Below are 12,536 nucleotides of genomic sequence, written 5' to 3' on the forward strand. Positions count from 1 at the left end.
CCCACCGCCTTTCAAGGCTTATCTCGCTTTCCATCGCTTTGTATCGGGGATTTCCCCATTGTGTTATCCACGAAATGGGGGACAATAATAGTATGTACAGCAAGGCCGAGTCTGATGCACATCATCGCCGAGGATACCAGGCCTGTGACCCATGTCGCAAACGCAAGGTCAAGTGTGACCTAGGAAGTATGGGCCCATTCCTTTTCATTGTTCTATGGCCTGACTGATAAAAAAATTGAAGGTGTCGATAATCCTCGCCCCCCACCCTGTGTTCGATGTCGTCGCGAAAGTAAAAGATGTGAATTTTCAGCAACTCGCCGAAAGCGCAAGACCTCCGATGCTGAGGAAGATGAAGTGGAGGCAGCGGCGATCCTCCATCGCGACAAGCGAATGATGATTGGGGAGGTGGCCAAGAATGAAAGTCCAGCCGAAGGACCGTCATTTGGGCCTTCCGATCCGCCTCAGTTCAACCATCAAGCCGCGCTTGCCCAACAAAGATGGTCCGAGGCACCTGCACCTCCTGCACTTCCTGCACCTTCTGCACCTCCAGCCCAACGGTACATGCCTAGTGTGCCGACATCACGCGCTCCCACATACCCTGTCAGCGAACGCCCCGTGCCACCTAGCTATGGGGGGCCTCCGATGATGAACCGCACCGCGGTAGAATTGCTGTCTCCTGCAATTACAAATACTCACGATGCTTTGCATCTTCTTTCCGAAGCTGCGGGTAGAACAGAGGACCTCAACCGCCAAAGCTTCGAGAATCGGCTTGCTGCGCGGCAGTCTGTCTCATCTTTCAACTCGGGGCCATCGCCTTTACCACAAGGCAGCTCGCCTCGAAGCTTGGGTGGATCCTTTGTGCGGACACCTCGATCAGGAATGTCCATGGGCGGGTCTACATACTACCCGGCTGGTGCTTCAGGGCCGGTAGATCCCCAGATCGCCGATCCAGGCCCTCAAAGGGAAACCCCAGTTAACAACCCTCCCGCAGAGCCAACTTATCTTGACGCAATCCGAGCTTGGTCGCGATTGCGATTCGTCCGTGCCGGGTGGCTTACAGTGGAGGAGGGCATGGATTATGTGGAGTATTACTATGAACACCTCGCGCCGATGAGTCCTGTTGTAATCCCTGATTTTTCTAATCCTTCTACACATCGCACATTACTTACCGATGAGCCGGTATTGGCGGTTACAATCCTCACTATCGCGTCTAGGCACCTGAAACCCAAGGGCGAAGGTGCTAATACGCGGGCGTTTTATATTCACGACCGTCTCTGGGCATATCTGCGCAGCATGATAGAACGCCTATTCTGGGGCCAAGAAAAATTCGACGCTGGAACGTCGGGCATTGGCCGACCTCGATCACTTGACTTGAGTTCATCAATGTCAGGCAAAGGCAGTGTGGGTGGGCAATTGAGGTCGTTGGGCACTGTAGAAGCTATGCTACTTCTTACAGAGTGGCACCCACGAAACTTGCACTTTCCACCGGGTGACGATGAGAACTCTCTTTTGGATACAGATCCCCAGACACACAGTCGGGCCGACAACCTCTTGGAACACGACGGCGAGAATACTAGCAAAGGCTCAGAAGGAAGGGTCGCGTTTCAGAAATGGCTGGAACCGGCCTGGCGATCGGACCGGATGTCATGGATGCTACTGAGTACAGCGCAAGCTCTGGCTTTTGAACTTGGCGTCTTTGACCCTAAGGGAGATGCTAAGGTGACCAATGAGCCGCTATCCGAGCAAACACGGAAACGTCGACTACGGCGTTTGATTCTTGTGTTTATTACACACAGCAGTGGGCGTCTAGGGATTCCTTCCATGCTCCCATTGCCTCAATGGGGGCAGGATATCACGCCAACGTCCGCTGATGCAAAGGATGCTGATGCCAATCTTGATCGGATGCAGGATTGCTGGATTAGTATTTCGAAAATTGTCTATCAAGCCAATCATTTATTGTTTGCATCTAGTGATCAGACGATGGATTTGATTAGGAGTGGGAGATACCGTGAGCAGATCGACCGCTTCCAACCGTATCTACGGGAGTTCCGGCAGCAGCTGGACAGTGTTAATCGTACGTCAATTGGTCGTTGGTTATGGATAGGAAAGCTAACGGAAAGAAGTCTCCCCGGCTATGCGCAGCGTTTTGCTGATTGAGCTTGAGTATACCCGTAAGTCGACACAGCTTGATTCGCCGAAGGATAGTCTCTAATATGGAATCAGGTCTCTATATAAATTCCCTTGCTCTACAAGCGGTCGTCGATCGATGGACTACAATGTCCAACGAGTCCGCTCAGAGTCATAGCCAGACTCAGAATGGCCAACCAGCACCGGGGCCTTCTAATAGCAGCAACAGCTGGTTCCAAACGTTGAACGAGCTCTACCGTGTCAATGAGCATTATATCCAGGAAGTCATTGATTCCTCGCGCAAAATTCTGCAGACAGTATTGGACGGCCTCGTCCCCGAAGGTCGTCTCAGACATGCACCCATTCGAACTTTTTTTCGAATTTTGTCTGGAATGATCTTCATCTTGAAGGTATGGTCTCTGGCGGCAACCTCGGCAAGCATAATACTAACCAGTCATAGACTTTCACACTGGGAGCCAGAGAAGACGATGTACGAGTCTCTCTAGACCTGCAGGATCGGACGGTGGAGGCACTGCGCAATTATGTCGTGGATGACGTGCACCTCAGCAACACAGTAGCACGGCTTCTTGAGCTTCTCACCAGCAGCATCCGGACACGCTTTCTGCGCTTTGCACCGCATGACCGGGGTGCAGATGGAGAGGGACATGACCGCACCTCGGTCTCCGACTCTCGGACTCATTCGCCATCGCGCGAGCACTCAACAACTCGTCGTGACGGCCCGAGTACACCCTGGTCCGCTAACCAGAGTCATGATACAACGTCAGCAGGTCTAGGATATGCGGATACTCCTGCCGCGGGCCACCCGATGGGGTCAGGGCATGATCCACTGGCGAACATCCCTGCCCAGCCGATCAACTCATCCAACCTCAACGTATCCTTTATGCCGCCTCCACCGTCCGTGTATCACAACTACTACGACTCGAACTCGACATTCCCTGCCAATGATATAGACAGATCATCGCCAAACCAAGTCGCCTCATCGCAGACCATGGGCGACAGCCACCAACCTACCTCCGGCGCGCTCCCGGATTGGTTTGCCCTGCCTCTTGATCAATTCTTCAACAGTTCTACAGGAGTGGTTGACCAGGGCCTTGGCGGGACTGGACCCATGCTTGGCGAATTTGATATGCTCGAGGTCCTCCTCAATGAGGGGTATGATGGAAACACTAACGGCGAGGGTGAGTCTGGGGCCGGGTTATCATCCCAGTATCTCTGACGAAAATAATGACTATGAATAATTCTGTATTTTCTTTTATGTCTTACACTTGGATAGGGGAGTTTTTTTTAGGGTCTAGCTTATGGTCTGTACCTTTTTCTGGTTTTTTTCCTTTTTTTCTTTCCGTTCAAATTATATACCCCTGCGGGATCCGCTTGGCGTTTTTACGACATCATTCGTATCTGTAAGCATGAAATTGATGGTCTGACAAGTCGATGGTGTTATCATTGCAACTCATTGTCTATTTCTCCGTATTGCGAATCACTATCACTATCCGCCGGTGTCCGTCGGGGTTAGACTGCGGGGTCTCAGGTTTCATGCTGAAATAAGTTCTGTTGATATTGTTTTCACATGGTATTTCATCAGTCTCTTGGACCGCGGAGGATGAAGCTTTCGGGTGGCTTTGGCTTTAGAACAGTTCTGACGATGGGTGAATGATGTAAATATAGTACAGCATACTTACATACAACATAGGTAGATAACTGTTATTGCCGTATTGGGTTACTGTGTCTTTGTTCATCCTTATATTGAACAATTGACAAACTGAGAGTCTCACTTCACACTCCATAAGCAATACAATGCCATTGGCACCTGTCGGCACTCAATTATCTCTGTCAACTAGGGTCTGCTGTTACTGCCGATCCCACGATGAACTGATCGCCCATATCGACGGCCGCTAGATCCTTCTATTCCTTCTGCGCAGGCGATAAGAGCCGCTATTTGGTCATGAGTCACATCGTCTGACATGGACAGCAACATTAATGTTCTTGCAGGGAGAGGGAGAGCATGTAATGCAGGGGCGGATGCCCGTCGGAGATTGTACCTGTTACTTCGTTTTGGTTGAGAGCTAGCAGAGCTAGAATCCCGGCGACAACCCTTCTCGACACAAGCTTAAACCCTAAAGGGTTCACCCCCCGAGTGTCTCATCTAATGAGGCCACTAATTTACCTCAATGAAACGATGTGACCTTGTTTGTACTTTGGGGCTGATTATTGGTCGACGTGGAGATAACGGGTGATGATCGCCAGGGCGCTCGCTAGTCTCAGTGGTCTGATAATCAGAACAATCATTTCATGCAGCGTGACTATGCCGAAGGACAATCTATTACACTCTACTCCATACTCACTATCGGTTAACCCAATGGGTAACCTATTTCCCTCTTGCACAAGGGTCGCCAAATATGGCGATCGACCAGTCTTCACCCAATGAGTACCAAGACATAGACCCCCAAAACAACGCTTTGGCTTGGCCGGACTTCTCCGTTTTTCCTAGATAGCTTGTTACGACCAAGCTCCCTGGGCATTCTTGCTTGTGTCCACATTTCATACCTCTGCCTACCCTCGTGTGCTGGCCGCGCTAGTCCTCTCAGGTCCATTTGATACATTCTAGCTTTTTGAGACCCTGTCGATATGTGCTTCTTGGCTTGGCCCCTCAATCGCCCGCTTGGCGGACTCCGTCGCGCTATCCTGGATGGCCGATGGCTTCCGTGACGATCTCCAAGTTTCCCCTCGACTCGACTGCATTCTGATGGATCGTCATGTTTCCTTCCTAGAAGGGCATCGTCACCTCCTCCTGGATGTTGCGATAGTCAGCCCTGTTGATGTCTTCTGCTCTCGGACGCCGGCGGATGGCATATACCAGAAAAGCTATAAAGGAGGCCTTCCCTCCAGCTGTTTATGGAATCTATCCTCTCCAGCACCGCCTCCATTCCCCATTAGATCTATCCATCTTTCGATAGAATCATCACCATGGTTGTCTTCAGCAAAGTTACCGCCGGCCTCGCCTGCTTTTCGGCCGTTGCCTCGGCTGCCGCTGTGCCCGTCAAGAGCCCTCGCGCTGGATTCAGTGTGAACCAGGTGCAGAAGACTACTACCGGCACTAAGACTGTCAACTTGCCTGGACTGTACGCCAATGCACTGTCCAAGTACGGTGGTACTGTGCCTGCCAACGTTCACGCTGCTGCTGTTAGCGGTTCTGCCATTACCACGCCCGAGAACAACGACGAGGAGTACCTCACTCCCGTCAAGGTTGGCGACACCACCTTGAACTTGGACTTCGACACTGGCTCTGCTGATCTGTAAGTTGGTTTGAAATGACATGACTGATTAGCGCAACAACTGACAGTTCATATAGCTGGGTCTTCTCCAGCGAGCTCAGCGCTTCGGAACAGAGTGGTCACGACGTCTACAAGGTTGGCGCCTCCGGCAAGAAGCTGACGGGTGCTAGCTGGTCGATCTCATACGGTGATGGCAGCGGTGCCAGTGGTGATGTTTACAAGGACACCGTCGTCGTTGGCGGAGTCAAGGCCACTGGCCAGGCCGTTGAGGCTGCTAAGAGGATCAGCCAGCAGTTCGTGCAGGACAAGAGCAATGATGGCCTCCTGGGTCTGGCTTTCAGCTCCATCAACACCGTCAGCCCCACTCCTCAGACAACCTTCTTCGACACCGTCAAGGACGATCTCGACAAGCCTCTGTTCGCTGTGACTCTCAAGCACGGTGCCCCTGGCTCCTTTGACTTTGGCTACATTGACAACGAGAAGTTCACCGGATCTGTCGTCTACACCGACGTTGACAACTCCGATGGATTCTGGTCCTTCACCGCCAAAAGCCACAAGGTCGGCTCTGGTTCTGCTGGCGGTCCTATCACTGGAATTGCTGGTGAGTTATATCTTCCGTATGAAAATCCATGTTTTGTTCAGCACTGATCTCTTGAATCATATAGACACTGGCACCACCCTTCTCCTGCTCCCTGACTCTGTTGTCTCCGCCTACTACGAAAAGGTTACTGGTGCCAAGAACAGCCAGACTCAGGGTGGCTACGTCTTCCCTTGCTCTGCTGATCTGCCTGACTTCACTGTCACCATTGGTGACTACGACGCCGTTGTTCCTGGAAAGCACATCAACTACGCCCCCGTCAGCACTGGCAGCTCCTCCTGCTTCGGTGGTATCCAGAGCAACTCTGGCCTTGGCTTCTCCATCTTCGGTGATATCTTCCTCAAGAGCCAGTACGTCGTTTTCGACTCCGAGGGACCTCGTCTTGGCTTCGCCGCCCAGGCATAAATCTCTTAATGTGATGGTACCCATGGGAAATTAGTGATTCCCGTGATGAATCTTGTACAGACAGTGAAAGAGTGATGCGATACATGGATGATGGATATGTTGGATTTCGATCAGCGAGTCGACATAGTGGATTTTGGCCCTTGATTTTTAGTTGAGCTTATTACATACCAATATAATGGGCATGCACATATGAAGTGAGATATGAAAAGAGTGTAGAGCTTTAGATCTCGTCGTGCGATTAACGTCAGGATATTTGTGGAGGAGCCAATGCCGAGCCTTGAAATGGGCGGAGCATCCCTCCAGATTTCCACCTTAATTCTTCAATGTTCTTTAGATGGTCTCGTTTTTCTTTATGATCTTCACTTTTTTTTTTCTCATAGAGGGTTGGACAAAACAGAAAAATATTTCTCGTCTTGTACCCCCTAATCTCACACCGCCGTCGTTATTCCTCCAATTCCCGCCTCCCGACATTAATCGCCTCCCGGCCCTCGGACTCGTAACGTCTGTACGCGATCAAAGTCAAGAATGGAAGTCTAAACAGTGAAGGGTCTTGTGACACGGGCGCATCGGTGGAAATTGCGCGGTATATGAACTGTTTTCAGGGACGGCGATTCAAGGCCGTTCATATCGAGTCCGATCATGGAAAATGACTTCCACTTGCTTCCCCGCCAGATCTGGGCGAATCCAACACCGACTACGACCAAGACTTATTCACCCGGCTGTACGCCTGTCGTCTTGCCCAGTAATGGTATGTGGTCTCCCCTTTCCCTCGACAACTTGGTCGTTGGGCCGCAGGCTGCAGGCCGCCGGTCGCAGGTTTGGTGTCGCCCCCTCTTAGAACCGTGTCTAATTGCGAGTTGCCAATTCTTTGTAGGACTCGTATATCTCAACAACTCATATGCTATTACTCTCACTGAAAATGCCATCTTCGAGCCTGTATGCACAGGCTCCCCAACCGACGAGGTTCACATTTCCGCCGTCCTCGATACCCGCGATCCATTCTATTCCTCCATTACCCCCCAGCTATATGCAATCGGCTGCGCGACTGTCGTTAGCTATCTCCTCGTCATCATCCTTCTCATCACGCCGCGAACATTCTACGTCGGCGGCCCCGGTGGCGGCGCCAATTTCCTCGGCCGCCATGGCATGATCAGCGGCTCATATAGCGGGAACTCGTCGGTTGTCGGAGTTGGTGGACGACCATGGCTGCAGAAAGTGGCTGCGATCTTGGTTGCGGTCTCGTTGACTATCGCCACGGTCGATTCCTTCCGAGTCGCTGAGCGGCAATATGAATATGGGTATTCCGACGCAGAGGCGCTTTCCCAGGAGGTTATTGACGGAATGGAAATTCGTATCGTGCGCGTCATATCGAGCACATTTCTGTGGCTTGCGCAGGTTCAGACCCTGATTCGATTGTTCCCGCGACATAAGGAAAAAGTCATGATAAAATGGGCCGGGTTTGCATTGATTGTGCTGGATACGACTTTTAGTATTTTGGATAATTTTTGGGCGAGGAACTCTCCGACACGACCCAGGCTATACGAAGATGCCATTCCTGCTTTGAGCTACTTGTTCGAGTTGTCGCTTAACCTGCTCTATGCCGCTTGGGTGATTTTCTACTCGATATCTAAGCACCGATACGCTTTTTTCCACCCCAAGATGCGGAATATCTGCTTAGTGGCTCTTCTCTCGCTATGCGCTATTTTGATACCCGTCGTATTTTTTGTGTTGGATATTGCCAAGCCGGAAATTGCTGGCTGGGGTACCTATATTCGATGGGTTGGTTCTGCGGCGGCCAGTGTGGTGGTTTGGGAGTGGGTGGAACGCATTGAAGCGCTGGAACGAGACGAAACCAAAGATGGGATTCTCGGACGAGAGGTTTTCGACGGCGATGAAATGCTTGAAGTCACTCCGTCTGAGGAAGTTGACTGGCCACGTTTCACGGGCCAAGGATACGACCAAGGTGGGGGCAATGGCGCATCATCTGGATGGGGCGGCGTGATGGGTTTGGCACATCGACCTCTACGAGCCCGGGCTGGATTGCCCCGCGGTAATCGAAACAAAAGAGCCGCACCACCACCGCCACACGACCAGGCTGCTACATCGGCGCCGCGGGGCCCAAACGATGACCGGCCTACTCCACCTCCAGCGACGATCACACCGATCAGTCGTGCTGATACTACTAGTGCAGCAAGCACAGTGTACAATGTCCGGTATCATTCAGTGGCTAGTCCTACTCCTCCTGCTGCAATGCCAAATATGCACGAGGAGGAGGAATCGGATGAAGATAAGGAACTCGAAGGCAGGGAGCCGCATACTCCTAATCCAAATGGTCATGCTCTTTCTGTTCAAAACACCCGAGAGCAGTCGCCGCAGATTGTCCAGGCCGATCCGCGATGGCATGTTCTCCTGCATCCATTCAAGAGGCGACGTGCATCTCTACCGAAAGAAGTGGCATCTGCACAAGCCGGAGAAGAATTCTCAGAACACAGAGCATCTGCAGCAGCAGAAGAGGCCGAGGCAGAAGCAAATGCTGCCCGGTCTCGAGCCGATCACTTCTTTTCTCTCCACCGGAAAGCCCGACTGGGCACTGGACTACAAAATGCCGACGGCCCTTTACCAGTCACTGTTATTCCAGCACGTCGTCGCGGCCAACACACGTGGTCACCACAAAATCGACTGCTAGAGGACACCCGGCCACCGGGAGAGAGCCGGCCAATGCAACACCCTCAACATCATGAAACGCCTTCCAATCGTCCTAACTTACCTGTGCGGGTGATTCCCTCTCGACCACAAGCGTCTGCTCCATGGACGGAGGCAGACGTAGAGCGAGGAGGTGGAGATTATGTCCTACACTATGACCCGGAAGCTGCGGCGCTGGTCAACGAGGACATCAGCCATTTGGATCGCAATGATCGCAATGATCATGTCACAGATTACGACCAACAAAGTTGGACAGATACGACATACTCGGAAGAAAGAAACGATGTGTCAGCGGAACAGACTAGGCCACCCGATGCCGAATCCCACCCTGAGCACGGACCTTCCAACGAACAGCATGGTTCTTCATAGAACGCCACTTTCGGGCATAGCGTGTGTGAGATGCCACATATTTGGGCATGGTTAATCGAGGGTGAGCAAACCAGCCCCTGACAGGCAGTCATTTTTGGTCATTTTTGGTCATTTTCATTGGTATTGGAGTATATGGATTTGATATTAGCTGGAAAGGTGTAGGATTTCAACATCTTAGAAAGATACCCCATTATAATTTTGAGATTGAATATAATATTGCATATATCCCAGGCCTATGTAACTACTTTGTCTGTATAGGCTACTCTTAGTCCTTTTAGTTCTTTTAGTTCTTTTAGTTGACAATCAACGATCTCTGCTTGGCTCCTAGTGGCTTACCAAGAGGCTTACAAAAGTGGAGACGAAATTTCACTCGGAAAGTCACCATCCCGGTGCCCTTTTCCCCATATCCTTTGTATCCTTATGTGACACCTTACGTTAGACGTCGCATCATGGCGACCGTCAATAGAAATATGTTCGGAGCGAGCATAACTGAACCACCTGGAGGTGCCCAGTTGATGGTTCTGCCGTTGAATCTCATCGCGGAGATTGTGTCACATGTGAGGGAGCTCCACACATATCGCACTTCCACATATCTAACATGTCGTAGGTCGACAACACAGGCGATCTTGCCCGGCTATGTCGAACATGTCGGGTCCTCAACTATATGGCGCTGCCACAGCTATACCGGAACCTAACGCTGACCTCCTACGACAAGATTCGTTATCGTGGTGAACAACCAGAAGGAATCGGGAGCGCCAGTCCCTTCACAATGGGATTGAATGCGATTATTACACGATCTTATGCGACCCTAGTACGATCAATAACACTACGCGGGGAATGGAAGGAACATGAGTTGGAGGAGCATGCCCGAGTCGGCCGGGTGCCCGACGCATCGATGTTGTTGAACATCGCCGCCCGCGCTGCGATCGATCGCATGACTAATCTGGAAAGTTTCCATTGGGAACTGAACACCAAAATGCTCGACACGGTTATCACAGGCTTGACACAGCTGCCGAAGCTCACATCACTGACGATCCGCTTTCCATCCAGTCGTCATCCACAGCCCACTTTCGTGATTCCGGGCATGCCCCATTTGCGATGCCTGAAAATCACCGATATAGACCCGCTTTGCTACCCCGATGATATTGCGACTCTTCTTTGTAAAAGTAGGAAACTGCGCGAATTGAAGTTACATTGGTCACCACGGATGCGAGATGCACACGAGCCTAGCGTCTCGTTGCATGATTACTTCCGCAAGCTGATCGCAAGCAAGCAGCCCCTGGCGGTTAAGAAGATGTCGTTCCAGAATCTATATGCCTTCCACACTGAAGATTTCAACTTCGCTTTTGATCCGACTACCGTCGAAGATGTCACATTCCTCAGTGGTGTTGAGGGCTCTAGTCTGGTCAATACATTTATCGAGAGCAGCTGGCCGACAGTCCCGCCCCATGCTAAGCTCCGCATGAAATCCGTTCGACTAGATGCAGTGTCAAAACGGAACTCGGAGTTCATCGGGAATTTCTCTGGACTCGAGCGCCTATACTTTGTCAATGTCACATCGGAATCAAGTGACCTGCTCAATTCCCCACGACCCGGAGGGGGCGCTGTCTCATCGGCCCTCACGCCCCCAACATCCGAACACCATTTATCTGGTGCGCCTAGTGGAAACGCAACCAACTCCCCTATCACTTCTGCTTCTCCAGCTAGCCAGCTCAACGCTATAGCTAGCGTACGAGATCTCTACCTTTCACACATTACCACGAATCATGGCGCGACATTGCGCCACCTCCTTCTCCCATCCAAATGGCCTCTCTCCACCGGGATGATCGCGCGACTCGTCCACAGCTGTCCGAACTTGGAACAGGTCGCCCTCGCCACCGAATTCTCCAGCATGGAATCACTGGGTCTACTAATACCTTTCCTCCGGAAATTGAAAGCAATCCGACTTCTCATACCCCAATCTTCCGGACAGTCTACAAATGGACCTGCGAATTCTACACTAAAGCTATCCCCACCACGAGGTGCATTGATGTCCGATATAACCAAAGCGATGCAAGAGACATTCGCGAATGCGAAGACCCTTGCAGAAGTGGTAGACATGGATGACTCAATCTTGAGTAAAATGTTGAGTTACGACCTCGGAAACAAGCAAGTCTACGGAAACGTGAAGCTCATCAGCATGGGCTGGAAAGCCTGGGAACTGCGGGACTTCTACAAAGACCCCATCCCACCCGGGACCAATAAAGAATGGCCATCACCAACAAATGGCGATAATGCATCCCCGGAGACAACCACAGATAGCCCCACTCCCACGCAAGGTACCCACTCCGCTGGACTTTTCACACCATACCAGCCTGTCGTCGCCCGTAAGTCACCCGATACACAGACAACACATATACCATCTTGGTCGAATCCTATTGGCACACGACACAGCCCCCTACCGCCATCAACATTAGGGAAACGATCGCGCGATCAAGATGAGAGCGAAACTCCCAGACCACAAACCTGCGGGTACATCGATAGACGCGACGAAAGTGAGGATGTTGCGGTTTTCCGCGATGCATGCTACCCGTACACCTTAACCGATGATGGGTTTGTGTGGAGACGGCGTGTGCGACGGGTAGGATGGGAGGTTCTGCAGAATTGGGAGGTGTGGGCGTTGGACGCGCAGGAGATTTGAGATGGTTGTCATTTTGCATTGTTGCGTTACGATACAAAGGAGTTTGGCATACCAATGAGCGGTGTTCGCTTTTGACCCCAGGGTCTGGGGGTTCTGGGGCGGTTTTAGTTTAGAGTCAAAGCGGGCTATGTCCTGTACTCTCGGCGTTGGGAAAGTATATATATACTACATATGGGGATATCTCCTCTCTATGGGGCTTATGCCCCTCTTATTTATAAATTGTATTTTGGATACATATACTAATAGAGGAAGAACGGGAACTTGGTTCATTCAGACTAAGCTATAGCTGCTTTCTTAGGTGTGCAGGGATGTATGGCTCTTGTGATGTTCAACCCTGGGTGTAAAGATGATCAATTCTCCA

The 12,536-nt window shown here is 51.3% G+C and overlaps 4 protein-coding genes across 4 annotated transcripts; all 4 read left to right on the forward strand.

Moving 5' to 3' along the window:
• Nucleotides 1-74: 74 nt before the first annotated feature.
• Nucleotides 75-3,364, forward strand: N7537_002161 (Zn(II)2Cys6 transcription factor domain-containing protein; the record flags this gene model as incomplete). Its single annotated transcript, XM_056893219.1, has 5 exons — nucleotides 75-186; nucleotides 242-2,074; nucleotides 2,124-2,171; nucleotides 2,224-2,537; nucleotides 2,588-3,364. The coding sequence occupies 5 exons, from the start codon at nucleotides 75-77 to the stop codon at nucleotides 3,362-3,364; spliced, it is 3,084 nt and encodes a 1,027-aa protein (XP_056758214.1).
• Nucleotides 3,365-5,112: 1,748 nt separating this feature from the next.
• N7537_002162 (pepsin-like aspartic protease) lies at nucleotides 5,113-6,423 on the forward strand (the record flags this gene model as incomplete). The annotated part of the gene is made up of 3 exons (XM_056893220.1): nucleotides 5,113-5,441; nucleotides 5,498-6,021; nucleotides 6,086-6,423. The coding sequence occupies 3 exons, from the start codon at nucleotides 5,113-5,115 to the stop codon at nucleotides 6,421-6,423; spliced, it is 1,191 nt and encodes a 396-aa protein (XP_056758215.1).
• A 639-nt stretch (nucleotides 6,424-7,062) lies between these two features.
• N7537_002163 (PalH/RIM21 family protein) lies at nucleotides 7,063-9,495 on the forward strand (the record flags this gene model as incomplete). The annotated part of the gene is made up of 2 exons (XM_056893221.1): nucleotides 7,063-7,171; nucleotides 7,298-9,495. The coding sequence occupies 2 exons, from the start codon at nucleotides 7,063-7,065 to the stop codon at nucleotides 9,493-9,495; spliced, it is 2,307 nt and encodes a 768-aa protein (XP_056758216.1).
• A 399-nt stretch (nucleotides 9,496-9,894) lies between these two features.
• N7537_002164 (uncharacterized protein) lies at nucleotides 9,895-12,175 on the forward strand (the record flags this gene model as incomplete). Its single annotated transcript, XM_056893222.1, has 2 exons — nucleotides 9,895-10,052; nucleotides 10,103-12,175. The coding sequence occupies exons 1-2, from the start codon at nucleotides 9,945-9,947 to the stop codon at nucleotides 12,173-12,175; spliced, it is 2,181 nt and encodes a 726-aa protein (XP_056758217.1). The 5' UTR covers nucleotides 9,895-9,944.
• Between the last annotated feature and the right edge of the window lie 361 nt (nucleotides 12,176-12,536).

The sequence above is a fragment of the Penicillium hordei genome (assembly GCF_028827395.1).
Source record: "Penicillium hordei strain IBT 12815 chromosome Unknown utg000001l_segment0_segment0, whole genome shotgun sequence".
NCBI lineage: Eukaryota > Fungi > Ascomycota > Eurotiomycetes > Eurotiales > Aspergillaceae > Penicillium > Penicillium hordei.